Source organism: Molossus molossus, unplaced genomic scaffold (assembly GCF_014108415.1).
Source record: "Molossus molossus isolate mMolMol1 unplaced genomic scaffold, mMolMol1.p scaffold_m16_p_13, whole genome shotgun sequence".
In the NCBI taxonomy this organism is placed as follows: domain Eukaryota; kingdom Metazoa; phylum Chordata; class Mammalia; order Chiroptera; family Molossidae; genus Molossus; species Molossus molossus.
Window position 1 is genome coordinate 90,073,249 of NW_023425348.1, and position 27,712 is coordinate 90,100,960.

Consider the following 27,712-nt stretch of genomic DNA (forward strand, 5'->3'; position numbering starts at 1 on the left):
GTGTCTTGCTTTTTAACGTCAACTCCAGGGCCCTGTACCTTTTGTCACTATAGCTGTTAATGCTTGTGGAGTGACTGGCTCTCATGTTTTCCCTGCTGCTTCTCTGTCCCTCTCCCTTCTTAGTCTGGGGAATTTGTAGCTCCTTCATCTTTAGGGCCCTTCCTGGGGGGCTTGAGGGGGTCACCTTAGCTGGGAAGTGCTTCACACTGAGCTGGAATCCTGACTTCCAGTGTGTGGAAGGAACCCTCAGACCTGCTGTCCCCACCCCTGGAGAACAGCTTTAGCTCTCCTTTGCAGTCTTTGTTGGAGTGACATGGGTGATTTCCGACCAGACCCAGGTTCAGTGTCCCCGCGGAGCTGAACTCTTGGGGCCAGGATGGAGGGCAAAGCTGCCAGGTGAGTGCTAGGGTGTGTTGGCTTTAGGCCCTGGGTATCAGAACGCACATCTCCCAAACTCTCTTCTGCAGGGCTCTTGTCTCCTGATTTACGTTGACAGAAGCTCACAGTGGACCCTGTTCTCCCTCTCTGTCTAATCTTTCCCGGCCTTTTTGTGTGGAGTCCAGTATGCCTGTGGGACCCAGTGCCTGGATACTGTGGCAAGTTCAGCTTCTGCCCATGGCTGCTTCCCTGAGGGGTGGGGAGTCAGTTGCCTGCCTCCTCAAAGGCTTGTTTCTTTCCACACAAGCCAGCCTTTGTGTGTCCGGGCCTGAAGAGGCAGGGCTGTGAATATTGGGAGCTGTTCACAGGTTGGGATTTGGCCAGGGGAGGGGGAGAGCCCGATCTGAAAAGCTGACCTAAGCCTGGCTGGGGTGCTGCGGGAAGGGCATCCACCTATCACATGCAGGTACCTCAACAGCTCTCTTGTCTTTGGGAGGAGGGGCCTCATGGCTATTACCTCCCAAACAACTGGGTCACCCCGTCCCCTGCCTCACTGGGAGGCTTTCCTGTCAACACATCTCGAGCAGAGCTCCAAGCTGCTAGCTCAGGTTGCTGTGGACACAGATTAGGCCACGGGGCTGCCACGTAGCAAGAATGGGACCCAGGAGAGGAGAGGTGTCTTAAGTTTCTATTACCATAACCACTGTCCTGCCAAGGGTTTTGATTGGGTGTCCCCCATTTTTGTGCCCCTGGAACCCAAAGGGACAGTGGTCCTCCTGTCCTAGGTAGTCTTCCTAGGCCAAAGCTGTACATCTCAAGCATTGCTCGAGTTGATGGGAAGCCAAGTCCTTCAGAACCCTGGTCTGAGAAAGTCCTTACCAAGCCGAACAGCTCCTCCAGCCCTTGCTCTCCCACCACCTGCTGGGACCACAGAATATGTGCACATGGACAGGGTCATACACTTGGGGTGGATGGAAGAGTTTAGGGTTCAAGTAATCTGTCAAGCTTGAGCCCCATTCTTTTTTTGGTTCTTAGTGTAGCAACTAGGCCTGAAACCTGGTCACCTTTCATTGTCCCTCATCCCCAACCAAATTGGGTGCTGGGGCCATTCCCTCGAGAAAATAAGGCTCCTGTACTCCCAACCAGCATTTTCTGTGTCTGAGGGTGTCTGTTAGACCCTGAGTTTGGAGGACTGGGTGTCTGCCATGGTGTATATGCTGGGTGGGGGGAGGCTGCTGTCATGGCATATACTATAATGTCAAGAACAGTGGACTGGGACTCAGGCCTGGGTTTGAGGCCTGGCATAGCCATTTGCTATATGACTGGGGAAGTCATTGAGCCTCAGTTTTCATGATTTTTAAAAAATCCTCACCCGAGGACATTTTTTTGCATTTATCTTCAGACACAACAGGAGGGATGGAGGGGGTAAGAGAGAGAAACATCATCTGGCTGCCACCCACACAACCCCCTCCAGGGCTGGGGACAAACTGCAACCTAGGTACAAGCCCTTAGTAGGAACCGAACCCAGGACTCTCCGGTCCGTGGGCCGATGCTCTAACCGCTGAACCAAACCGGCCAGGGCAGTTTTCATGATTTTAAATTAAGGTGGTGTGGCCAGCAGAACTATGTCTTCCCAATGATGTCCATGCCCTGATCCCTGGAGTCTGTGAATAAGTTACTTTACCTGGCAAAGGGGACTTTGCAGATGTGATTCAAGTTAAGCATGTGGAAATGGAAGATGATCCGATGGGCCCAGTTTAATCACGAGTCCTTTTGGTGGACGATGGACGAGGAAGGCAGATAACGGTCATCTCAGAGATGCCCGCCTGTCTGCTTGCCTGTGCTGGCTTTGAAGATGGGGCAAGTGAGCCTGGAGCCAAGGAATGCAGTGACTTCTAGAAACCAGGAACAGCTCTCAGTTTAGAGCCAGCAAGAGCATGGGGACCTCAGTCCCACAGCTGCAAGCAACTGAATTCTGCCAATAGCTTGCATGAGTAGGAAGTAGATTCTCCTTCAGAGCCTCCAGAAAGGAATGCAGCCAGCAGATACGTTATTTTTGTCCTGTGGAACCCATACCAGCCCTTGACCTCCAGAATTGTGAAGTTACACATTTGTGTTGTAAGCCACTAGGTTTGTGGTGATTTGTTTATGGTAGCAATAAGGAACGAATGCATTATTCTCCTGGTGCGTGGAGGCTCTCCGGGGAGAGGCTGGCACCAAAGGACTGGATCCTCAACAGACAAGGTATTTTGGAATGTGAGGCATTTACAGGAGGACAGTGCTTGGAGGAGGAATGTGGGTGGTGAGAGTCTGGGGGTGGTTCTCTCCTGCCATCTCTGCCCCTCCTCTGCTTGCTTTCTGCCTTAGGTGGCCTGGACCCTGCAGGCAAGTTTCAACCCAGCCAGCTGCCCTCAAGTACAGCCCCTGCCATGCTTCATCATCTGGCCTCTCTGATTTAGGAGCCAGCTGCCTATGGACCCTTGTGGCTTCCTGCAGTGGCTGTTCCAGAGGGTCTTTTGGGGCCAGGCATGCCCCGACTCTTCCCACCTGGGGTGCTGCCGGCCTCCCAAGCCGGCCTCGGAAAGAATCACCAATCCTTCATCTTTGGCTCACCTTTAAGGCTTTTTCCTGGCCATGGCCTGTGAGAACTGTGGTCGTCCCATGGCCCACGCTCTGTTCTTGTTGCCTGACCTTCTTCCCTGAGAGGTGGAAGAAGTCGAGTGGGCCCGGAAGCCACGTGGCCCCGGAAGCTACATGGCCCCACTAAGGCCTCTGTGCCATTCTGTAAACCTTTTCTCTGAGGCCAAGGTTTCACAGCCCCTGGATCCTGGTATGGGGTCTCCCCTCCCTTCACCTGACACAATCCCACTGACATGGGTGTGGAGTCCGGACACACTGCGAGCCAGCAGGCCGTGAGGAGGCATCTGTGCTGTGCTAGTGCTATGGAAAAGCACGCGCTGGCCTGCTGCCTGTCGCCTTTGTGACTGTATCCAACAGCAGCCTAACTCCACCACCGGTGCTGCCTGTTTCACCACAGGCCTCACCAGCCAGGGGCAGCAGCGCTGGGCCATTTCTGGGTTGGCACATTGGGAGGCAGAGAAAAGTGTGGAGCTACGCTGGTGACTCCTGGCAAATGTGCAGTTGGGCTTCAGAGGCTCCAGGATAGAGAATAATCAAAACCCTGAAAAAGGTAAAGTAACATTTACCATGGAATGAGGGTAAGAGAAGTTACTGACCTAAAGAACTTGACATGGAAAAGAGTGGGCAAATTTGAGCACCCTGCGCTCTGTTCGGTGTGGCTCAGTGAGCTGGAGTGTCGTCCCATACACCAAAAGGTGGTGGGTTTGATTCCTGGTCAGGGCACATACCCAGCTTGCAGGTTCAATCCCTGGTCCGATCACCGTTTCTCTCACATTGATGTCTCTCTCCTTTCCTCTCTAAAATCAATTAAAAAAAAAAAGTTGAGTACCGGGCTGGATTAAGAGCCGCAGTTTCCCTCTCACTATTCCGCCTGATAAGAAGGGGAGGGCTGGGCAGCAGGTTGGAGAAAGGACCCTATTTACAGGCCCTTTATACATGAGGGTGTGTGTTTGTTCTTCAAGCCCCAGGTCCTTGGGAGGGAGGTATTTATTTGGTGTTGGCAGCCAGTCCAGTGCATGATTCCTTCCGACTCAAAAGTAACTGTGTTCCCTGTCTTATTAGTCCCAAGCTCAGCTCCCCCTGCGCTCCCTCCCCTGCCTCAGAGTAAGGGGGGAGGTGGGAAGGAGTCGCCTTATAGCTTTTTTCAAGATTTTGCAAAGTCTAACAGTGTTTATGCCATCAACTGTCTTATTAGCTCTTCAAAGAATACCAGTTCTGTTCTACTGACTGAAGAGCTCATGAACAGTTATAGATTTCATTGTTAAAATCAGGGAAAGGAATGAATAGTTTAGTAGGCATAGGGTACAAATTGGGTGGAGCCTTTGCTTTCTTGAGTTTGGAAGAAACCCCAAGGCTCAATGGCCCAATAAATAGTAATTTGCAATGTTTCTGCGACAAGAGATTTGACATTTGTAGTGTTGCTGTGGGAAGGTCACCAGGGGCTGAGTGGTGAGCCCAGGCACTAATGCACCTGCTCCAGGACTGGTCAAACTCATGAACGCATTCAATCACATTCCACTCTGGTACTGTCACAAACTGTAGGATCTGACTGGGTCTCGGGCACAGCCTCCTCAAGTGCTAAAAGACCACGACTGCACTGTCATAAAAAAGGCCCTCAACAGGGAAAAGTCAGGAACTAGAGCCCCAGACTGTAACCTCTCTAACAGTATCTTCAGCATTCATGGCCTTGCCACTTTGTAACCTTTTTATTTTTAGATAATTCTCAGGCAAATTTAACATATTACACAGAGAGATCCCGTGTACCTTTTACCCAGTTTCCTCCATTAGTAACATCTTGCGAAACTATAGTACAGCATATACCAGGATATTCATCTACAGTTAAGATACAGAATGTTTTGTCCTGGTCAGTGTGCCTCAGTTGGTTGAGCACACCGAAAGGTCACTGGGCACCAAAAGGTCACTGGTTTGATTCCCATTCAGGGCACATACCAGGTTGTAGGTTCGGTTCCCAGTTGTGTATACAGACTGATGTTTCTCTTTCACACTGATGTTTCTCTCAGTTTCCCTTCCTTTCTCTCTAAAAATTCAATGAAAACATATTAAAGCCCTGGCCGGTATGGCTCGGTTGGGCGACATTCCATGCACTGAAAGGTTGCTGGTTCGGTTCCGGTTAGGGACGAGCAGTATCTGGGCTCAGTCCCTGGTGAGGGGCATGCAGGAGGCAGCCAACTGATGTTCCGCTCTCACATCGGCTCTCTCTCAAAATCAATGAAAAAAAAATAAAAAAGATACAGAGCCCTGCCAGTTTGGCTCAGCGGTTAGAGCGTCGGCCTGCGGTCCGGAGAGACCCGGGTTCAGTTCCCGCTAAGGGCACGTACTTCAGTTGCAGTTTGTCCCCGGCCCTGGTTGGTCGTGCGGGTGGCAGCCACTCGATGTGTCCCTTCACGCCGATGCTTCTCTCTCTCTCTCCCTCTCTCTCCCTCTCACTCTATCTGTACAAAAAATGGAAAAATATCCTCGGGTGAGGATAAAAAAAAAAAAAAAGATACAGAATGTTTTCATCACAAGGATCCTGCTTCCTTGTTACAGTCACACCCACGTTCCTCTGGCCCTCATCCTCTCCTTAACCCCTGGCAGCCACTAATCTGTTTTTCATTTTTATCAACTCCCTGCTTTTAAAAGACCTTGCTTTCGCTCTGGCCGGTTTGGTTCAGCAGTTAGAGTCGACCTGCAGTCCAGAGAGACCCGGGTTCGATTCTCACTAAGGGCGCTACCTCGGTTGCAGTTTGTCCCCAACCCTGGTTGGATCGCGGGTGGCAGCCGCTCCTTGTGTCCCTTTCACGTCGATGTTTCTCTCTCTCTCTCCCTCCCACTCTATCTGAACAAAAAATGAAAAAATGTCCTCGGGTGAGGATTAAAAAAAAAAAAAAGACTTTGCTTTCTCATAACCAGAAGTGCACAAGGTCCAGAGTCAGGTCCTGAGACTTTGGCCTTGACGCGAACCTGTTCTCCCTGCCTCAGAACTGAGGCTCATGGAGCCGACCTGGGCACAGTCTGCTCAGCAGGTGCTCCTCACATAAATCACCTGCCTCGTTCTGGAGCCCACCGCAGGAGTGCTGCCTCGGGTGATCTTAATTTCACCCGTCTACTTATCTCAGTGACACAATCCGCCTTTCAAACCCCAGAGAACAGAAAACTGCTGGCGCCAGGAGGCTCGTCCCAGCACCAGGAGCTTTGGGAAACTGGGAAGACAAAGCCAAGCAGGTGCGCGGGGGCCGTGCCCTCGCAAGCCCGGGCCCCTACGCCCCGGCGGCCGCAGGGACTGCCAGGCAACGCCGGAGAATCCCGTTGCTAGAGGCGTTGCCAAGGGGGGGGGTCAAGAGGAGGGGATCTCTTCCGGGAGGAGGGCAGCTGATAACCCGGAAGCGGTCGGCAGTGCGGCGCTGTTTAAAGATGGCGGCGGAGGAACCTCAGCAGCAGAAGCAGGATCCACTGGGTAGCGACGCCGAAGGTACTGACTCGGGGAGGACGATCCGGCCAGGGCCAGTGGGGGCGATGCCGGGCCGCTGGTTCCCGAGGAGACCGGGGCGGGGTGGCCGGCGCCCAAGCGCGCGGTCGGTCCCTTCCTCCTCCGGCGCTGCTGCCGCCGCCGCCTCCCCTCCCCCTCACAATAGAAGGAGCCGCCGCCGCGACCCCCGGCCGGGCGGGCGGAGCGGGCCCAGGCCCGCGGCCCTTCCCCATCGCGCGCGCCTGGGGCGGGGCGGGGCCTGGGCCGCCCCGCCCCCCGCTCAGCCCCCTCGGCGCCTGGCTCCCGGGTCCGGGCCCTGCCGCCCCGTCCTTGCACTCAGGCCGAGGCCTATGTCGGGGCCTCGTAACTCGTCCGCCTTCTCCAGAGCAGCCCGCGCCCGTGAGGGCATCGTGTTACACCGGCCTGCGGAGCACAAAGGACTGGGCGGCCGCTGGGGATGCTGCGGGCGGCGGGGGGTGTGAGCGGCCGCGCGTGAGTCCCTGAAGACTGCAGCCTGCGTTTCCGGTAGAGCCCCCTCTTCTGGCCTTGCAGCCCCTTTCCGCCTGCCTGGGCATTGTTTTCTTAGACCTCTGAAGAGTTGGACCTTTCAAAATGGTGCCACTCTCTCCATTTGCATCCATGAGTTAGGCCCCGGAGAGCCAGTAGGTCCCTTGGGTGGGAGGGACAGCCCGGTTGCAGGGCAGTGAAGGGGATGGGTCGAGGCCCAGCTCAGGATCTGGGATACTCAGGCCCAAAAGTATTGGCCTTAAAAGTCATTTAGCACACACATCCCCATTCTAACCGCACACTTGAGGGACTGAGCACTAGGAGACCCAGGCCCCCGAAAGGGACTTGTTCAGGATCACGCAAAACAAGGAGCCAGAGCCAGAATTCCTGGTCCCTGACTTGTCATCAGTGGCCACTCAGTGTACCTCTAAGGTACCATTTCCTCTTTCAGTGAGGGGAGGAAGGTGGTGGTATTGGCTCCTCTTTACAGCTGAGCAAAGTTCCCTGCAGTGAGGTGGCAGAGGAGAGGTATTGTGTTGAAGAGCTGAGACTATGGAATAGGCAAACCTCGGTTTGATCACGTCTTTTCTAGTTGTGACCTTGGGCAGATTATTTCACCTGTCTGCATTTGTTTTATCTGTAAAATGGGCACCATTAAGAATACACAGGACAGCAGAAGCAGGAAGGGTGTGGTCAAGTAAAGTGCAGGCTCACAGGAAGCTCTCATCCAGCCCAGGACTCTACCTCCTCCTCTTACTTTCCCCAGGAGACCCTGCCTAGCCCCAGATCATTCCCTGGCTGCTGGGAAATGATGTTAGAAAACCAGGGGAAGGGGGTGTTAGAGCTGGAGGAACACACCTTGGGGTGATCACCTCTGCCCCTGCATTTTAAATATGAGAAAACTAAGACTTCGGAGGGAAAGGGCTTTGCCAAGATCACACAGTTGGATAGAACAGGATGTAAGATGCATGCTTCCAGATTCTCAGCCTGCTCTCCTGGCTGCTTTTGTCCTTGGTCCAGCTGCCTAGAGTGGAGCTAGCCAGGTCCCACTGTAATCCTTGGCCTTCTTCCTTCCAGGTGTTAACTGTCTTGCCTATGATGAAGCCATCATGGCTCAGCAGGACCGAATTCAGCAAGAGGTGAGGGGCTGGGCCAGCAGCCCTATTATGGGGATGCATAGGCTGGGCCTGAGGCCTGTTGTTTTTCTCTACTTTGGAAGCCCTCTCCTCTCCCAGCTGTGCTAGATACTGGTTGCCTTTATTGGGAGGGGGTTGTCACCGTGCCACTGGGTGCCTGGCCCAGCACCCTTTGTCTAGGTGTTCTGGCTATTAGGTGTAGGTCACTCCAGCCACCTGCCAGAGCATGATGGATTTCCTGTCCTCTGCAGATTGCTGTGCAGAACCCTCTGGTCTCGGAGCGGCTGGAGCTCTCAGTCTTATACAAGGAGTATGCTGAGGATGACAATATCTATCAACAGAAGATCAAGGTGGGAGCCTAGTTGAGGGGGCGGGAAGAGCCCTGGGAAAGGGCAGGAGCAGGCCTACTTCAGACCTGCTCTTTTCTGGGCTTGGCCTCCTAGAGGGTAGGGTGTTGGGTGAGCCCTCTGATTGGTTCTTAAGTGTGCAGACTCTGGAATCAAAAGACCTGGATTCAAATGTTGACTTTACCACACAGCAGCTGTATCCTTGGTAGATCCTTCAGTGTCTCTGAGCTGTGGGGTCCTTATCTATGAAATTGGGATGATGAAAGTATGGGCCCATGGTTGAGGGTGGTTGTGAGATTGAGAGAGATGATACCTGTGAGGCATGATTGAGTGTTCGTGGTGGGGCTGAATGGACTGGGGCTGTCTGGGCAGAGGCTTGGGGCAGGGATGTGATCCATAGCCTGCTTCCAGGATTTTTGTGGAGAGGCAGGCAGCAGTAGGGAAAAGGAGCCCAAAGACCTTTGTGCTGGGTCCTGCTGCCTCATTTACAAACAGGCAAGTCCCTTAACCACTCACTCCTCTGAGCTGGGAGGTTGAAATGTGTAAACAGTACCCATGGGCACAGCCTGGGGGTTTAGGAAATGTTATTCTTCCCCCTTCCTCTAAAGATCAGAGATGCTTAGAACCTTCCATCTGAAAGGAGAGGCCTTGGGGGCTATCCATGTCAGGGGCCAGGCGAGTAACCCAGGTGACTGAAGGTGGCCAGGTCAAGTGGTGCATGTCCACAGCTCTGAAGCAGCCAGTAGCGAGGAGTGGAAGCACCTGGGGCCAGTGGGAGTGGCCATGCCTCTCACTCCATTGTTGCCAGATCTGTTTGTCCAAGAGAAGCCAGAAATTATTTTGATATTAAATCTTAAGTTCCTATCAGTTGGCAACTAGTTCAAATTTTAAAATGTTACGTGGACCAAACACCTGCAGGCCAGATCCAGCTGTGTGTGGCCTGTGGTCTATTCCGACCCCTTGCTTAGGGTGTTTGTGATTTATCCAAGGTTTGTGGAGAGATGAAGGCACTGGTTCAGGGGCTGACAGACCTGGGTGTGAGTCATGGGTCACTGCTGTGGGATCTTGGGTAACACACGGAGCGTGCCTGGGTGGAGAGGTCTCTGCCTCGCAGGACGAGCACGAGGCTCCAAGGAGAAGGTCAGGTGCCGAACTTGGTGCGCAGTACGTAGCCAGGGCTTCGGAAGCTGTAGGTCTCTTTTCCCCTGTGGTTGGTTAGTGGAGTGGGGCTCTTATTTCAGGGCCTACCTGGTAAAATCAACAGGGTGGTCATCTTGGGTTCTTTCCCTCGAGTCACTCAGTGAATGTTCTTGCCTGCACGCTGTGGGTGCAGGAGATCCACACCCCTGCTCTGTGCTCCCTGAGCCCACCTTTGCTCCAGGGAGGCGCCTCAGCCTAGATGGCAGAGCCTGAACAGAGCTGGGTGGCTTTGAGAAATGGACCCCTCTGAGGATTAATAGAGCAATGGACTCGAGCCCCAGCAAAGGGCCTGGAGAAAGTGCTCAGAAGGATTCTAGTAACTTCTGGTAGATGCAGTGATTTGGGCTGTTTGTATGCATTGTGCTGGTGACCTAACATGAGCACATGCTGTGGGCCAGGCACTGTTATGGGTACTGAAGATAGAGTAGTGACTACCACTGACAAACTCCTGCTCTCATGAAGCTTGGTGGAAAGACATACTCAGCTAGGAGAGGCTGAGAAGGTGGTGTTTGAGTGACTGGGCTGACAGAGGCATGGGAGCAGGTTGTGGCCGCCTGGGCAGAGAGCAGGCTGGGGCGGGACAGAAGTGCGCGGGTGGTTTGAGGAGCGGCATGGAGGCCGGAGTGGCGGGAGCAGGAGAGGGTGGGAGATGGGGCTGCAGCCAGAAAAAGGACTTGGAGGAAGGTGAGGGGTATCAACAGGTTTCCGGGTTGCTCAGGTGGTGGGGTGGAGACGAGGAGACCTGAGGTGGAAGCTTTGCGATGAAACCAGCAGGAGGTGGGAGTGGTGCTGGACCAGGCGGAGAGTCGAGTAGTGAGAAGTGCTGGACACAGGTTGCATTCAAAATAGAGCCAAAAGGGACTGCATCAGGTGCGGGGCGGGGCGGGGCGGTGCGAGGGGGAGTCTGCAATGCCCGGGAGGTTTTTAGCTGAAAGGCGGAGTTGCAGTTGATTTAGGGGAAGGCCAAGAGGAGTCGGCGCATGGGGAGCTCAGGACCTGCTGGGCCGGGCTGGGCAGTCAGAGGAGGTATAGATGAGGCAGTTGGGTGTGTGAGTTGAAACTGGAGTTCAGGGTTGAGATAGGGGCAGGCAAAGTTACAATTATTGCTATTTAAATCCCAAGACCGTTGACATTGAGAGTTGACAAGCCAAAGCTGTCCCAGGCCTGAGCAGGGTTGTGCGTTCACGTGACAGTCACTGTGGATGGATGTGTCATCACCATCTTCTGGGAGGTGACATGCTGTGTTTTGAAGAGTGTTGTGGTTTGATGGTGGCCCTGACCTTCACATGTTAGAGGGATGAGGGGGAGTGGAAGTAAGGTATGAGGATAGGAGAGGGTGGGGTCTGGAAGCTACTAGAAGGAAAGTGTGGAGGTGTCTTGGGTTGGGGATTTAAGCAGAATGGAGAAGGTCTGAAGTAGCCATCAGGGAGCAGGGGAGTGTGCCCAGGCCAGGGAGTGAGGCCTGTTTGCCACATGTGTGGGCAGGTTCGGCCCACAGAAGAAAGTCCTTAGAGTTTGGGGAGGAAACTGGAAGACATCACACAGAAGTGTGAGCCAGCAGGGTAGTTGACGAGGAGCCAAGGGAGGCCGATTCCCATCCTGACCTGGGGGCTGTGCGTACCCTCACCCTAACCAGTTTGCCCTGGTCTCTCATGGTGTGAAAGACTTGATTCTCTGGATAAGCTGCACTGGTCACGGACTGGTTCGCCTGCCCGTTTTTATAGACAGCCCTGCAGGCCCAGGCACTGTTTTAGGTACTGGAGACAGAGCTTGGTGTGGCCAGTGGCTAGTGATTGCTTTGGTGACTCATGCAACCAGTGTGTACATAAGTCACGGTTTCCTGAGGCTTTTGGGGCTCTGGGCAATGGGTCACTAAGTGACTCCCATCACGAGTCAGCAGCCAAGGATGGCAGGTAACTGCTTGGAGTTCAGTTGCCACTGCTGTGGTGTGACCTGTGTTGGGTGGTTCCTTGGCCTGCTCTGGTTCTGGCCTGACAGGCATGGGGCGGGCGGGCTGCCTTTCTGCAGGACCTCCACAAAAAGTACTCGTACATCCGCAAGACCAGGCCTGATGGAAACTGTTTCTATCGAGCTTTCGGGTTCTCCCACTTGGAGGCGCTGCTGGATGACAGCAAGGAATTGCAGAGGTGAGGAGGGTGGGTGCTAGGGCACTGACAGAGGTGGGCAACAGTTCCATGAAGGGCTTGTGGGGCTCCGGGCTCCCTTCCTCCTCCCTCCTGATGACTAGGAGGTACAGTTCCTCCAGAGGCCAAACTGTAGGCTGGGCCCCTACTCTGTTGGTTGAGGAGCCCATGCCTACCTCCCTTTCCTTCCTACTGCCAGGTTCAAGGCTGTGTCTGCCAAGAGCAAAGAAGACCTGGTATCCCAGGGCTTCACCGAGTTCACAATTGAGGATTTCCACAACACGGTGAGCCCAGCTGCCTTGTCTGCTCAGCCAGTGGAGGGTGGGTGGCCTGGCCGTGGTAGGTTTGACCCATCCCTCATCTTGCCCTCTATCCCTGCTGGTGGCAGTTCATGGACCTGATCGAGCAGGTGGAGAAGCAGACCTCAGTAGCCGACCTGCTGGCCTCCTTCAACGACCAGAGCACCTCAGACTACCTGGTGGTGTACCTGCGGCTGCTCACTTCCGGCTACCTGCAGCGGGAGAGCAAGTTCTTCGAGCACTTCATCGAGGGGGGGCGGACTGTCAAGGAGTTCTGCCAGCAGGTGCCACCCCCACCCCACTTCTCAGATTCAGGGCCCTCCCTTTTCTCTCCCTTCAGGGTGGGGAGCACCAGGTCCTGGGGGAGTGCCCTGGGGTCAGTAGGGACATGGGGAGGGGGTGCTGAGACCCAGCCCTGACCTGCATCTGTGCTGCAGGAGGTGGAGCCCATGTGCAAGGAGAGCGACCACATCCACATCATCGCGCTGGCCCAGGCCCTCAGCGTCTCCATCCAGGTGGAGTACATGGACCGCGGCGAGGGCGGCACCACCAACCCGCACGTCTTCCCTGAGGGCTCTGAGCCCAAGGTCTACCTTCTCTACCGGCCTGGACACTACGACATCCTCTACAAATAGGGCTGGCCCTGCCCGCCGCCGCCCTGCTGCCCTCCCCTCTGCCAGGCGCTAGACATGTACAGAGGTTTTTGTGTGGTTGTAAATGGTCATATTTCACTCCCCCCTCCCTGTGATACAACCTTCCACGTTTTATTAAAGGGGATGCTGGTGGTGAGCCGTGTGTGCGCGTGTCCCTGCTCTGCTGCTGCCCGCCTGGCTGCTATGTGTCTGGCTGTCCTTCCCCCCAGGTGGGTTCCTCTCCCATTCACCTGTCTACCCCCAGGCTTCCCACCAGCAGCAGTTTTGAGGGGCTAGGCTTCTTGGGGCCCCCTCCTGGTTATTGGGATCCTGCTTCCTTCATGCCTCTACTCCCCTCCTTAGCTGGCCCAGGGGCTTCCATGGCAATTTGGAAGTTCCTTGGGGACTTACCCAGGGACCTAGGATCATCAGGGCTTCAGGCTGCTCCCTCATAGGTCCACCTCCACCCTGCTGTCTTGGCCAGGGGCCAAGACCCCAGCTGCCTGCTTTCCATCAGGGGTCTGCATGGTCAAGGAGCACCAGGTGGAGAGGGCTGACACAGTGGGGCCTGGCTCAGCAGGTGGAGGAGCTGGGGCACCTCCAGTGCACCCGCAGGTGACCCACCCTGGTGGGGGAGGGCAGCCTTCAAGCCTCTGCTTGGTTAGGTCCCCAGGCAGGACTTGCCAGGCTGCCATCCCCCTGCCTACCCCAGGCCCCCTGCCTGTGCCTGCTTTGCACCCTCTTTGCTTCAGCCACAGTGTCTGCATTGCCTGCCTTTTTGCGTTTACCTCCTTTCCTCCCCCAACCCAGCATATGTGGGGCCTCAGTCCCAGGCTGTGAACTCCTTGGGGAGCAGGCCCTCAATAAATGTGAAGTGCTGCTGCCCACCTCTGCCATCGTCTGGCCAGTGCCTCCCTCCTCCAGCTCAGAACTCTCACCAGCCCCTTGAGCCAGAGCTCCTGCCTGCACCTGTGGGTTACCTCCCTCACCCAGGTCAGGGCTCAGACAGCAGGAACTGCAACAAGGGTGGTCTTTATTAGGAGGCTCCCGAGGGGCAGGGGTGGGGACTGAGGGAAAGGATGGGGTGTCCAGGCCCAGGCCTAGCTTCAGGCTTCAGCGACCTCTTAGAGCTGGGAGCGAGGTGCAGCAGGCCCCGGTGAGTCTGCAGGCAGAGCAGAGGTTGGAGCGGTGGGCTGTGGGCCTCCCAGGGTGCCTCCCTGTGCAGGGGTGAGCGCCAGGGTGAGCGGGTGTGTTAGTGGGCAGATTAGTGGGCAGCCACACAGCGGGGCAGGCCCTGCTTACCAGTCCTGGTCAGAGTGCGGTGGGGTGCAGTCAGGCTGGAAGGCAGAGGACACTGAGAACCGGCCCAGGGGGCATGGGGTGGGGCAGGGGCAGGGGCAGGGGCTGGTGGCGGTGGGGCTCTGCCACAGGTACCTACCCACTGGGAAGTAGTGGGGGAGCCGCTGCAGGTAGATTTGTTCATCCTTCTCCAGAAACACACAGATGATCAGCCGGTCCACCTGCACCAGGGCTTGTTCAGCTTAGGTGGGAGCCACCTTCTCCCTGGATCCCGGGTGTTATCACTGCCCCGCCAGCCCCAGGCCCTGCAGGGGTTAACCTGCTTTGCCTTTGGGACGCCCTTCACGCTAGGCTACACCCTTCACAGAAGGGGTTATAGGATATGAAGAGGAAACCAGCAAAAGGAAAGAGAATACAGGAAAGACTGGCATGCCAGAGACTCGTGAGCCAGGCGCTCTGTACCCTTGTCCTCAGCAATGACCGACGGAGCTGGTTAGTGGGATAGGGATGCACCTACCACCCGACCCCTTCCGGCCCCCTGAACCGGGCCCAGGCCTCACCTTGTCCTTGTGCTGCTCCAGCCACTCGCGCAGCGTGGCCAGTACTACCTCCGCCGCGGCCTCGTTGGGGTAGCCTGGGAACCCCGAAAATGAGTCCCAGCTCAGGCCCGCCCCCTTGCCCCTCTCCTGGCCCACCTGCTCCGACCCCCTCTGCGTGTCTGGGCCGGCCCACTGCCCACCCCGCCCTTCTTCCTATCCTTGACCCCACTTACCAAACACTCCGGTGGAGATGCAAGGGAACGCCTGGCAAGGAAGGAGGGGAGAGGGCTAGCGTCACTCTGTCACCCCCCCACCCCCCCTCCTCTCCCCTATTCCCTCCCCTCCCCTATTCCCTCCCCTCCCCCCCTATTCCTTCCCCTCCCCTCCCCTCCCCTCCCCTATTCCCTCCCCTATTCCCTCCCCTCCCCTATTCCCTCCCCTCGCCGGGTCATCTCCACCCACTTCAGGCTGCGCCCGCCCCACCCCCGCCACCCTCACCACTGAGCGGAGTCGGTGCTCCAGGAGCAGGTCGAGGCTGCTCAGGTAGCAGCTGCGGAGCTCAGCAGCCTGGTTGTCACTGGGCTTTCCGTGGGCGATGGGCCCCACCGTGTGGATGACATCTGCGGGAAGAGACCGAGTCAGGCTGGCTAGGGTCTCCCTGCGGTCCTCGGTTCTCCCCCGGCCAGCATAGGCCTTGGAGGGGACTGGAAATAGGCTCTCTTCCCCCCTCCACGCTCCATGACTCCCCAGGGGAGGACCTGACCCTGTGAGCACACAGGTGTGCTCTGGAGCCCAAATCCACACCTCAGACAAGGCAGGCCCGTGCTGGGCCGCTGCCCACATCTGCGTGCACCCCGCTGAGACGCGCACCACTGGGTACACAAGACCCGGCCCCCTGAGCCCCCCCTCCGCCCCTTTTCAGTTCCTCTCTCACTCCAGCCTCCACCGCACACGCACCCCTAGGGTGTGCAAGGAGGGGCCAAGTCCCAGCACTTAGGGTAAGAAGTGCCCCCTGAGGAAGCCTCCAGCAATTCCGTGGGGGCCTCCCCGGTGACACAAGGCTCCCTGTATGCGCCCCCTAGGGCTGGGTGTCGGGACTCACACTTGGCCGGCAGCCGATAGCCCCCGGTGATCTTGGCCTTGCCGGTTTCGCAGCTCTGCAGGGTCCGGCACTCCTCGGTGAGCAGGGGCCCGGCGGCCCGATGGATGCAGCCGTCCACTGCAGGGGAGGCACAGTGAGCCGGGAGCGCCTCCGTCCCGCCGAGCTGCTTACAGAGAAGCCTGAGGCCCACGGCTGGCCCAGTCTCCTCGATTGTGTGGGACTCACCTGGCACCTCCAGCCGCTCCCGTCACCCCCGCCCCCCATTGTTTTGGGTCTGGAGAGAACGAGCAGACAGGGTCCGCCACGGAGCCCGGCAGGAAGCAGCGCGGTATGGCCGGCAGGGGGCGCGCGCGGCCCGCCCTGCTCTCTCCCGGCTGCGCGGAGCGCGGGCAGGCAGGGGCCTACCCCCATGTGGGCAGCTCGGAGACCTGGGGTCCCCACTGCAGGAACCTACACACGCGCGGGGTCAGGGCTAAGTTCTCCCTCTGGGCCCCGCTCGGCTCCGGTGCAGCAGCTGGCATCGCGCACCGACCCCAGTCGCCCGCCCTAGGCGAGGCTCCTCGCCCCGCAAGCTCTGGGATCTACGTTACAGATGAGGAAACTGAGACCACCTAGTTACAAGTGGCAGGTCAAATCCAGGCCTTTGAGCCCCTGTGGGCGTGCACCCTGCCCAATTATGAGCCTTCTCGTTCCAGTTTAATTGGGGCCGGGCCTGGGCTTGTTAACCCGAGAACAAAGCAGAAGAAAGCGGCTCTGGGGCCTAGCCGTAGACTCCGGGGACCTGGGCCCAGGTAAACAACTTGGGCGCAGCAGGAAGGGCAGAGCAGCTGCTCCTTCAGCTCCACCTCTCCCTGGTGCCAGGCCCTGAGCGGGCCCTGCGGGGAGGCGGGCCCAGGCCTGTGCCGATGGGGCACGTGGGCAAGTCCTTTCTCCTGTCTGAGTGTCCACTGCTTCATCTGGAAAATTAGGACAGTTACCCCTCCTCTGGGGTGGAGTTGGCATCCTGGCCAGGAGAACAAGACCCACCTCGGGCAGCTCCCCAGGCCCGTGCCAGGAGCTCTGTGGACACCAGCTGCTGGGTGCCGGCAATGCTACACAGCAGCAAAGGGTCACCATCTCTCGCTTCACAGACACACCTACTGAGGCCCATCATAGCCCCATCCCGAATCTTGGCACAGGTCCAGAGACACCAGCTGGACTCCCCCCACTCCCCCTTCTGTTTTCTTCTGTGCCCTGGGAGTCCCAATTAAACTTAATTTTGTGATATCACCCTGAGCCGGCACTAGATTTTCCAGAGCATCCCATAGCTGGGGGTGGATGAGGTCCAGGGGTTGGGGGCGCTGTGGAGGGGCTTCGGGACTGGGTCCTCACTCCCTCCGCTCCCGTGCAGGGATACGGCCCCTGCCGCCGTGGGAGGGGAGGAGAGTGTCCCGGTGCTGCAAAGACGTGTACAGCCTGCAGGGTGCAGCGCCCTGTGCAGTGTCTGCTCTGGGTGGAGGGGCCAGGTGACTGCCCAGCACTACCCAACAGCAGGAGCTGGGCAACTCACTTCAAATCTCGGCCTCGCCAGTCACAGATGAGTGCCGCAGGGTACATCCTCTCTGGACCTCAATTGCCCCAACTATAAAATGGGAGAACAGCTACCTCATAGGGTTATTGGAAGGATAAGGTGAGTTAATTGTGCTTGAGCCAGTGCCTGGCATGCATGACGGCGGTGTGCGTGTTGGTTGTTATTTTATTAGGACAGCGTGAGTCTGGGCATGTGCTCGGTGTGTGTATACCTGACAGTGTGTTAGAAAACGGGTGTTCAGGCAAGATGTGCTTGAGTATTCGGGGCATATGGGGGTGAGCACAGTGATGTGTCTGAGCTAGCTTTCCTGGGACATCCCAGCCCTGCCCAGTGGTGCCAGCTGTTTGGTACCCAGCTGCCTGCCGGCTCCCTGTGCTGTCCGCCCCACAGGCGACCTTGGCCCGCCGCTGCGGGAGGGTGGCGTGCGGAAGTGGAGCTCACTAAGATCTGTGTTTCAGGGATTTAATGTTTCCTGCAGAAGTGGACAGGCCAGCAGCCAGGCCTTTGGGGCTGACCCGGGGGCACGAGGTGGGAGGAGGGAGGAACTGGAGCTAGCAGAGGCCGGGGCTGGCACCTCCCCAGTAGCCTCCAGAACAGGGTCAGGCCCTGTGACTGCTGTGCAGGTGCCCAGGGGAGCAGTTCCCTCAAAGCAGGTATGAGGGATGTGCCCTGGGCACCACCCCTGGGCCAGAGCACAGACTGGCCCGGCATTCAGGGGCTCAGCAGCCTGGCCCCTCCTGCCACCTCCCTGTCCACACCTCTGAGTGCCAGAGGGGACCCATGCTGCCTTAGCCAGAGGCCCAAAGGGCTACTCTTTCCCTGTTTCCCCACACAGCCCGCGGCTCCCCTAACTCTGACCCCAGGCCCTGTCCTGGGCTTGTGCTGGGCTAAGCTAAGCCCTGGAGCCTGCAAAGAAGAGGCTGCCTGGGGCTCCACCCAAGGAGCGTCCTCCCCTCCCTCCTGACCCTGGGGCAGCTGGAAGAAGCTCTGGGCTCTGGCCCCTGGAACTGCCTGGTGGGAGGGGATGTCCCCAGTTCATGCCAGTTGATCCCTCAGTCCCCTCCCTGGGCCCTTCCAAAAACCCCAAACCTCCAACGTAACCTTTGTCCACCCCGATCTGCAGAAAACTGGGGTCTTTCCTGGGGAGGCTGACCCATGTGGGTAGTGGGCCATCTTCAGATTCTTTCCAGCAGGTCAAGCTGGACCCTCCCTCCAGATGCCTGCTGAGGCCACTCTGCCTCTACTCCGAGTTGCCTCTACTCCGAGCTGCCTCTACTCCGAGCTGGATCTACTCCGAGCTGCCTCTACTCCGAGCTGGATCTACTCCGAGCTGCCTCTACTCCGAGCTGCCTCTACTCCGAGCTGGATCTACTCCGAGCTGCCTCTACTCCGAGCTGCCTCTACCCCGAGCTGCCTCTACCCCGAGCTGGATCTGGCTCCTCCATTTCAGCCTCGTACTGAGCGTCCGCAGGTCGCTCAGCAGTTCGCATCCACCCTCTAGTTCGAGCCTCACAGCCACCCTAGGAGGCGCTATTATTTTTCCTGCTTTAGAGAAGAAGAAATTGAGGCACAGAGAAGGCGAGAGACTTGCCCAAGGTCACACAGCCGTACCACTCTACTTCCTCCAGGGCACTGAAAGGGCCTGTCTCTCCCTTCCCGTCTGCCCCCCGCCCTGGCTGGCTGCGTCTGCCTGCTCTCCTCGCCCACTCTGGGAAGACACATCTGTACCTGGCCCCTCCTCACTGCCAGCCCCTGCAGCCTGGCTCCTGTCCTCCTCCTGCCAACACTCCCCCTCCCAGCAGAGGGGCTGCTTTGGGGACTTCTGGCTGCTGAGCAGTCTGGGGCCGCTCGTCTTCCTCGACTATCCAGCTGCGTCCACCCAGCAAGGCTGCCTTGAAGACCCTCTGTCCCTGTCCTCCCTGTCTCTCCTGCCTGCTTCCTGAGCTCCTCACACGTGGCTGCAGCCCTGACCCGCTGCCTGGTCCCAGGCCCTCCCCGCAGAGAAGCCCAGTGCTCTGCTTGGGAGCCCACCAGCCCTCCTGCCAGCAGGGTGGCCTCCAGCTCCTGCCAGCCCCTTGGTCACAGGCCCGGATGGGGCAGGGCCTGGTGGGGGCAGGAAGGGCCCCGGATGGGGCAGGGCTGCAGCCAGGCCTCACAGCCAGCAGGCGCCTGTGGGGGCCATTTGCCAAGGCGCTTAGGATACGTTGGCCGCTATTTAGGATGCTGTAATATTCATGAAGGAATGATTAGATATTTAAATTTATTCAGCAATAAATGCGTCTCAGTGGGGGAGCATTCCTCACACTAAACAAACAAGCAAGCAGGGCTAATTAATTATTTACGGGAACTGGAGGAGGCCTGTGGCCTGAGGGGAAGGGGCAGCTGTGGCCCGACAGAGGGCAGGAGCCCCTGCTCGGCCCTGGGCCTGCCCCACCACGTCCCCGCTCCCGGGTCGCCCTTCACTGTCTGGTGGGCCTGGCCCCTGCACACCTGTTCTAGGGTTTCTCTGCCCAGAAATCCTGACCACAAGCTTGCTGGTGGCTTTGGGCAAGTCACTTAACCTCTCTAGGCCTCAGGACTGGCCTCAGAAAGTTGTGGGGAGGACTGAGATATGCTGAGTGGTGCAGACCTGGGGGTGACAGACGAGGGCAGAGTGATCTAGCAGCTTGTCCAGGGCCTCACGTCAGAGCGAGCGGGAGCTGGGAGCCCGAAGCCTGTGCAGCAGGAGCAGGGACGAGCTCTGGGGCACGGCTACTCTCAGCCACGGGAGGCTACTCTCAGCCACGGGGGGCTACTCTCAGCCACGGGGGGCTACTCTCAGCCACGGGGGGCTACTCTCAGCCACGGGGCTCGCGAGGCCGTGTGCGCAGCCCTGGGCCGGCCCAGGCGCCGGTCAGCCCCAGAGCGAGGGAGGGAGAGGGCCTGGGCCCGGGGGCGTCTGAGTCTCCCAGCCTCTGACCTGAGCTCACTGGGGCTGTGAGGACAGGCTCCTGCTGACAGAGCAGACCCAGCCCAGTGAGACCCAGGTCCCCTCCCCCAGCTCCCCCATCCTTTGCTGCGTCACTTCATCTCTCTGTGCCTCAGTTTCCTCATCTGTGCAAGGTCAGTGACAGCACCTCCCTCCACGGTGGGCAGGAGTGTTCCGAGAGAGACAAGCAAAGTGCCCTGGGCTTCACCACACTGCCATCCTGTTTTACAGATGGGGACACCGCGGCCCACACAGCCTCTGTGAACAGAGAACTACTGTGCCCCTCGCACGCTGAGGCCTCCTTGCCCAGAGACAGGATGAACGGCCAGGTCTCAGATGTCCCGGAGCAAGCCCTGGGAGCCAGCCTAGGCCTGGCTGTGCCTCTCAGTCCCAGGCAGGCACTTGGGCCTCGGCCCCAGGGCCCACTCCCCACCGACCCAGGGGCGCCCAGCTGAGGCGAGCCTACTCCAGCCACCTGTGCAAATCCCCCCCCACCCCACCCCCGCCTGTGCTGGCAGATGTGGGAACTGCGACCCTGACGGTGCCAGGGGGCCCAGGGCAGAGGCCTGAGGCTCTTCCAGGCCCTAACCCTGCGGGGGGCATGCCCAGCCGCAAAGCCTGGATAAACGTGCACCCAGAGGCCTCGCGTCCCTTCTCCCCTGGCCCAGCCTGCATCCTCTGTTTTTCTCCCAGGCCCTGACGGACCTCGGGGGCCACAGCGCCACGTGCTGCCCCAGTGCCGACCTGACTGTGTGCTTCCGCCCACGCCCGCCTGGTCGCTCATTCACTCAACAAACCCACACCAGCCCCTGGCTCTGTGCAGGCGTGGGCTCGGCCCGCTGGCCCACGGAGGGGTGCAGAGCCGCCTCTCACCAGGCCCCACCCTCGCGGTGCCCAGGCGGGTGGGCGCCCCAGGGAGAAGATGGATGGACGACAGCGCCGTGATGTGATCTGAAATTCATTATGGGGTGAGATCAGCTCCTTAAATGGGGATTTGAAAACATTAGGGCTTCATTATGTACACAACGGCAGCGCCTCATTCATCATGCAAAAATCACTCCCGTTATTAAAAATCCCTGTGGCAGCTGCTCGCTGGGCTTGGTGGCATCTTGCCGGCTGGGGGCAGGGCATGGGCCCCACCAGCCTATGCCAGAGCCCCAAGCGGGGCAGAGTCCTGCTAGGCCTCCTGCCAGGGAGGGCCGTTCACTTCAAGAGATTTGGTGCCTCGCTTTCCTTATCTGCAAAATGGGGAAGCTGATGGAATATCCATAGCATCGAGGTAAGGGCATGTGATCCTTAGGGAGGGGCCCGCAAGGCCCTGGCATCCACGCGGGCGTGGCAGGGAGGTTCAGGGCCTTTATGTGGGGAGAGTAGTACCCCTCTCCTGCTCATAACCCTCCCCGAGGCCCCCACGAGCCCATGAAGTAAAATCCTCAACTCAGAGTAAGGCTGGGGTCCTCTCTGGCCTCCACCCGAGATGACTGCTGACCTCCCACCTGGCTCCCACTGCATGTCACCTGGGGAGGGCCTCAGGTGCAGGAGGGAGCAGCCTGCCATCACCTGTGGAAACAGCGGACAGCGGGGAAGGGCTGGCGCTTGGGAAGGCCTCTCTAGGAGGTAGCATCTGAGCAGAGGTGAGAAGGTGACAAGAACTGGCTTCTAGCAGGTCAGGGAAGGAGGGGTCCTGGCAGAGGGCTTAGCAGGGCATCGGACCTGTTGGGCAGTGGCAGGAACCTGGAATTGATTCCACTAAGGTGAGAAGTTTTGAGCAGGGGAGGGCGTGGTCTGAGAGTCCTCTGGGCCCCATTGCTGTTCCCTCATCCCAGGTGCCCTTCCCCGCAGTACAGCCCTGCCCCAGAAAACTCTAGGTTAGAAGGTGCTGGCCGGGCTCTGCCCCACACACTCACCCGCCCGAGCCTGGCACACAGCGGCGCTTAGTGAGTTTGTGCACTGGCGGTTGGCCTTTGGTGCCACCTGCTGCTTCTGAGCCCAGCCCAGGGAGGGGCTGGCACACACAGCCTGGCCTCAGGGGGCTCTGAGGCCGCACGGCGGGCCTGCTGTGTCAGAGCACCAGGCCCGGGAAGCAACTGCGATTGGGCAGGGCGATGGGAGAGAGTGTGGGCAGGGCTGCTGGGACGGCAAGCGAGCCGGGCAGGATGCATAGAGGCCTCGAGAATCCTCCTGGGTCTGACTGTCTATAAACAGAGGCGAGCGAGAGAGAATGAGAAATGGGGAGAGGGCACGTGTCAGAGACGGCATGAAAGAGAAATGGAGAGAAAGCAAGAGAGCGAGACAGCAAAAGACACCCCAGCGAGTGAGCGAGCTGGACAGACACAGAGGTGCAGAGTCAGTGAGACAGAGACAGAGAGTGAGAGACACTGAGAGACAGAGGGAAAGAAGGTGCCACCTGCCCCCAGGATCATGGGTGTGAAGAGAGAGAGGGTGGGCCCAGGGTGGCAGGTTCCACCCGAGGAGAGACCACTGTCTGGAGGCAGGGATTTGTGCACATGCGCACACAGGGACCGGAGCTGGGCGTGGTGGTTGGGGCCTGGGCACAGCTGGTCCACACATGGGTCTGCACAGAGCACCTACTCTGCCAGGAGGTGGACAGATGGGCACCTGTGCATATCCCTCAGGGGGGTGGTCTGATGGGGAGCAGTTGGTACTTAAATAACCACACAAATGAAGTCTAATTATTAAGGGTGACAGAATGCTGACCCAAGAGGGACAGGGTCTGCCATGTCCCGGCACCGAGAACACTGCTGGGAGTGTGGCTAGGCCCGCAGAGCAGCGGAGAGGGTGGAGTGAGGGGCCGGCCGGCCGTTGAGATACCGCAGGAAGGTTGGGGTGGGAAGGCAGAGGGGCCCTCAGGCAGAGCTGCAGCATGTGCAAAGGCCCTGGGCCAGGAGAGGGCTGTGATGGAAGCTGAGCCACCCTGACTTCTCTTGTGCGTGACATGCCTGGGACACTGGGGTGCACGGTACACACACGTGAACCTGCCACGTGGCCAGAAGGCAGGCATGTGCTGGCCACTGCAGGTTGGTTGGGGCTGCTGACCTCCAGAAGAAGGGGGGTCATTGGCAGTGTGTGTGGAATGGGTCGGGGCTCCATCCCACTCTGCCCACTGCATCTGCCAGGGTCCTGCCTGCCCGCAGCCCAGCCACCCCTCTGGCCAGCACTTCGGGGCACTGCCAGGCGGGAGCAGAGATGGCGACCACGCAAGCAGAGGAAAGCGTCCCTGAATTAATCTGTCACTGAAGCTTGGCCATGGCAGGCGCAGTCATGATTTAGATGAATAATTGAAACGCTCCGATACATTTATTATCCCTTTAGTGCAAAAGTGGCAGAGAAAGACGAGGGTAATTGAAAAAGCGCGCACAAATCTCCGCGAGAAAGCCGGCTCCTTATCGCCGAGTAAACATTTCAGTCCTAATAAACAGGAGAGACACGCGTCAGGGCCCTGTCGATTCCCATCCTGATTTAGGGCCCGCCTCCCTTCTTACCATACAATAAGAGAGTGTTTAAAAATATTTTTTTATATCGAGACAGTAAAAGGCTCTCCAGGAGGGAGGCGGGAGAGCAGAGCGGACCTGGATGTCTCCAGGCCTGTGGGTTCGGCTGGGAGGCGGGGTGGCTGCCCAGCCCCATCAGGTCTCCCTGCCAAAGACACGGGCCCTCCGCTTGGTGGGCCTCTCCATCCCTCTGTACCTGTTGAGCTCCTATTCAGCCTTTAGGGCCCAAGTCAAATGCCCCTCTGCTGGAAAGCTTTCTACCAAAATGGGTCTCTTTGAGGGCAGAGCCAAGTCCTGAGGTCAGTGTTTGACACAGATATTCCCCACCCACCCCCCACACACAGAGCCCTGGGAAGGAATGGGGAGTAGGGGGCTTCCCCAAGATTCACTGTTGCCAGAACCACCTGGTTGTTTTTGGTTTTTTTGGTGGTACGTGCCCCTAGCGGGAACCGAACCTGGGACTGGTCCAGGGACCAGTCCTGGGACGCTCCAACTGCTGAGCCAAACTGGCCAGGGCTGAACCACCTGGTTTTTACGAATCTCAATCCTAGCTTGACCCCAGGGCCTGGTGGGGACTCAGCCCCAGAGTGAGGCGAGCCCAGAAGCCCCGGACCCTATGGGTAAGTCTTTGTGGCCCCAACAGCCCCTGGGGGCTTTCACTGAGGTTGGGGTGCCCAGCAGGCTCCCCAGAGGCCGCAGTCCTCTCCCACTGAACCACTGCCCCTAACAGTAAGAACAGAGGGCTCGCTGCAACAAAGCTCTGCAGGCCAGGCCCCAGGCCCCAGGCCCCTACTAAGGGCCCCTTCCGATCTGATAGCTGCCCCGGGCCCCACTGGTTCATTGCCTGCCGTCCCTCGGCCGCAGGACTGGCTGGGCATCCTGGGTTAGTTAGCCCTGGGTCCCAGCTCCTAGGGCAGGACCCCGCTCACACAGCGTGCAACTAACGGCCCCCAAAAATCCCCCAGAAAGAACCCTGTTCCTGGGGAGAATACATTCTAGTGGAGAGACAGGCAATGAGAACAAACATAAGACACAGCCGTTATGGGGGATCCGTGCTGTGGAGAAGGCACAGAGCAGGTGAGAGGAGTGGCGTGGGGGCCGGGCTGGCTGGGCTGCTCTCAACAGTGGCTAGCACAGGCCCGCGGGACTAGGGCTTGTGCAATGCCTGCGTGGCTGCGTAGGTGTGTGGGTGGTGATGGGAGGAAGGCGGGTAGATGGATGGATGGATGGATGGCTGGGTAGGAGTGTGTGTGGTGATGGGAGGAAGGCGGGTAGATGGATGGATGGATGGGTAGGAGTGTGGGTGGTGATGGGAGGAAGGCGGGTAAATGGATGGATGGCTGGATGGCAGGGTAGGAGTGTGTGTGGTGATGGGAGGAAGGCGGGTAGATGGATGGATGGATGGGTAGGAGTGTGGGTGGTGATGGGAGGAAGGTGGGTAGATGGATGGATGGCTGGGTAGGAGTGTGGATGGTGATGGGAGGAAGGCGGGTAGATGGATGGATGGATGGGTAGGAGTGTGGGTGGTGATGGGAGGAAGGCGGGTAGATGGATGGATGGATGGGTAGGAGTGTGGGTGGTGATGGGAGGAAGGTGGGTAGATGGATGGATGGCTGGGTAGGAGTGTGGATGGTGATGGGAGGAAGGCGGGTAGATGGATGGATGAATGGATGGATGGATGGATGGGTAGGAGTGTGGGTGGTGATGGGAGGAAGACGGGTAGATGGATGGATGGCTGGGTAGGAGTGTGGATGGTGATGGGAGGAAGGCGGGTAGATGGATGGATGAATGGATGGATGGATGGATGGGTAGGAGTGTGGGTGGTGATGGGAGGAAGGTGGGTAGATGGATGGATGGCTGGGTAGGTGGGTGGGTGGTGATGGGAGGAAGGCGGGTAGATGGATGGATGGATGGGTAGGTGGGTGGGTGGTGATGGAGGAAGGCGGGTAGATGGATGGATGGATGGGTAGCAGTGTGGGTGGTGATGGGAGGAAGGCGGGTAGATGGATGGATGGCTGGGTAGGTGGGTGGGTGGTGATGGGAGGAAGGCGGGTAGATGGATGGATGGCTGGATGGCTGGGTAGGAGTGTGGGTGGTGATGGGAGGAAGACGGGTAGATGGATGGATGGATGGGTAGCAGTGTGGGTGGTGATGGGAGGAAGGCGGGTAGATGGATGGATGGCTGGGTAGGTGGGTGGATGGTGATGGGAGATGGATGGATGGATGGATGGGTAGGTGGGTGGGTGGTGATGGAGGAAGGCGGATAGGTGGGTGGGTGGTGATGGGAGATGGATGGATGGCTGGGTAGGTGGGTGGATGGTGATGGGAGATGGATGGATGGATGGATGGCTGGGTAGGTGGGTGGGTGGTGATGGAGGAAGGCGGATAGGTGGGTGCATGGTGATGGGAGATGGATGAATGGATGGGTAGGTGGGTGGTGATGGGAGATGGATGGATGGATGGATGGGTAGGTGGGTGGTGATGGGAGATGGATGGATGGATGGATGGGTAGGTGGGTGGTGATGGGAGATGGATGGATGGATGGATGGGTAGGTAGGTGGGTGGTGATGGGAGATGGATGGATGGCTGGGTAGGTGGGTGGATGGTGATGGGAGATGGATGGATGGATGGATGGCTGGGTAGGTGGTTGGGTGGTGATGGAGGAAGGTGGATAGGTGGGTGCGTCGTGATGGGAGATGGATGAATGGATGGGTAGGTGGGTAGTGATGGGAGATGGATGGATGGATGGATGGGTAGGTGGGTGGGTGGTGATGGGAGGAAGGCGGGTAGATGGCTGGATGGCTGGGTAGGTGGGTGGGTGGTGATGGGAGGAAGGCGGGTAGATGGATGGATGGCTGGGTAGGTGGGTGGATGGTGATGGGAGATGGATGGATGGATGGGTAGGTGGGTGGTGATGGGAGATGGATGAATGGATGGGTAGGTGGGTGGTGATGGGAGATGGATCGATGGATGGCTGGGTAGGTGGGTGGTGATGGGAGATGGATGGATGGCTGGGTAGGTGGGTGGGTGGTGATGGAGGAAGGTGGATAGGTGGGTGCGTGGTGATGGGAGATGGATGGATGGCTCGGTAGGTGGGTGGATGGTGATGGGAGATGGATGGATGGATGGATGGCTGGGTAGGTGGGTGGGTGGTGATGGAGGAAGGTGGATAGGTGGGTGCGTGGTGATGGGAGATGGATGGATGGCTGGGTAGGTGGGTGGGTGGTGATGGAGGAAGGCGGATAGGTGGGTGGGTGGTGATGGGAGATGGATGGATGGATGGCTGGGTAGGTGGGTGGATGGTGATGGGAGATGGATGGATGGATGGATGGGTAGGTGGGTGGGTGGTGATGGAGGAAGGCGGATAGGTGGGTGGGTGGTGATGGGAGATGGATGGATGGCTGGGTAGGTGGGTGGATGGTGATGGGAGATGGATGGATGGATGGATGGCTGGGTAGGTGGGTGGGTGGTGATGGAGGAAGGCGGATAGGTGGGTGCATGGTGATGGGAGATGGATGAATGGATGGGTAGGTGGGTGGTGATGGGAGATGGATGGATGGATGGATGGGTAGGTGGGTGGTGATGGGAGATGGATGGATGGATGGATGGGTAGGTGGGTGGTGATGGGAGATGGATGGATGGATGGCTGGGTAGGTGGGTGGGTGGTGATGGGAGATGGATGGATGGATGGCTGGGTAGGTGGGTGGGTGGTGATGGGAGATGGATGGATGGTTGGGTAGGTAGATAAATGGGTGGTGACAGGAGAGTTGGGGGTGGACAGAGGCCTGAACCCCTCATGGTGGACTCAGGAGAGAAGGATGGATCTTTAGGAGAACCCATGAGAAGACGGGTTCATCTGGGCAGAGTCAGGTGGGGCCCCAGGCCCGCCAGTCCCAGGGTACTCCTGCCTGTGCCCCCCACCCCGGTGGGCTGGGGGTTAAGGCTGGATGGACCTGACCAGACCAGGGTG

The 27,712-nt window shown here is 58.3% G+C and overlaps 2 protein-coding genes across 3 annotated transcripts in view; one reads left to right on the forward strand and one right to left on the reverse strand.

Annotated features, from left to right (window-relative positions):
- Window positions 1–6,401: 6,401 nt before the first annotated feature.
- Window positions 6,402–13,641, forward strand: OTUB1 (OTU deubiquitinase, ubiquitin aldehyde binding 1). The gene is made up of 7 exons (XM_036259873.1): window positions 6,402–6,490; window positions 8,072–8,133; window positions 8,382–8,480; window positions 11,706–11,824; window positions 12,021–12,105; window positions 12,210–12,404; window positions 12,558–13,641. Exons 1-7 carry the CDS (start codon window positions 6,433–6,435, stop codon window positions 12,753–12,755), a joined length of 816 nt encoding a protein of 271 aa, XP_036115766.1. The 5' UTR covers window positions 6,402–6,432; the 3' UTR covers window positions 12,756–13,641.
- A 128-nt stretch (window positions 13,642–13,769) lies between these two features.
- The window catches only part of MACROD1 (mono-ADP ribosylhydrolase 1), a 140,385-nt gene continuing 126,442 nt past the window's right edge, over window positions 13,770–27,712 (reverse strand). The window contains exons 5-11 of one of the 2 annotated variants that reach the window (XM_036259498.1): window positions 15,693–15,809; window positions 15,089–15,210; window positions 14,824–14,854; window positions 14,612–14,685; window positions 14,191–14,272; window positions 14,055–14,089; window positions 13,770–13,914 (exon numbers count right to left, since the gene is read on the reverse strand). In XM_036259498.1, coding sequence (XP_036115391.1) covers window positions 14,085–14,089; window positions 14,191–14,272; window positions 14,612–14,685; window positions 14,824–14,854; window positions 15,089–15,210; window positions 15,693–15,809 — 431 coding nt within the window. In that variant the 3' untranslated portion in view covers window positions 13,770–13,914; window positions 14,055–14,084. Of the gene's footprint in view, window positions 13,970–14,054; window positions 14,090–14,190; window positions 14,273–14,611; window positions 14,686–14,823; window positions 14,855–15,088; window positions 15,211–15,692; window positions 15,810–27,712 lie in introns of both variants that reach the window. The other variant, XM_036259499.1, reaches the window with a different exon arrangement.

What these genes read in the sequence shown, in the direction of transcription:
- OTUB1 (XM_036259873.1), top strand. Translation starts at nt 6,433, where the DNA reads ATGGCGGCGGAGGAACCTCAGCAGCAGAAGCAGGATCCACTGGGTAGC. An exon ending in TTGAGGATTTCCACAACACG is followed by an intron (nt 12,106 to 12,209) that starts GTGAGCCCAGCT and finishes TGCTGGTGGCAG; the next exon opens with TTCATGGACCTGATCGAGCA. An exon ending in TCAAGGAGTTCTGCCAGCAG is followed by an intron (nt 12,405 to 12,557) that starts GTGCCACCCCCA and finishes TCTGTGCTGCAG; the next exon opens with GAGGTGGAGCCCATGTGCAA.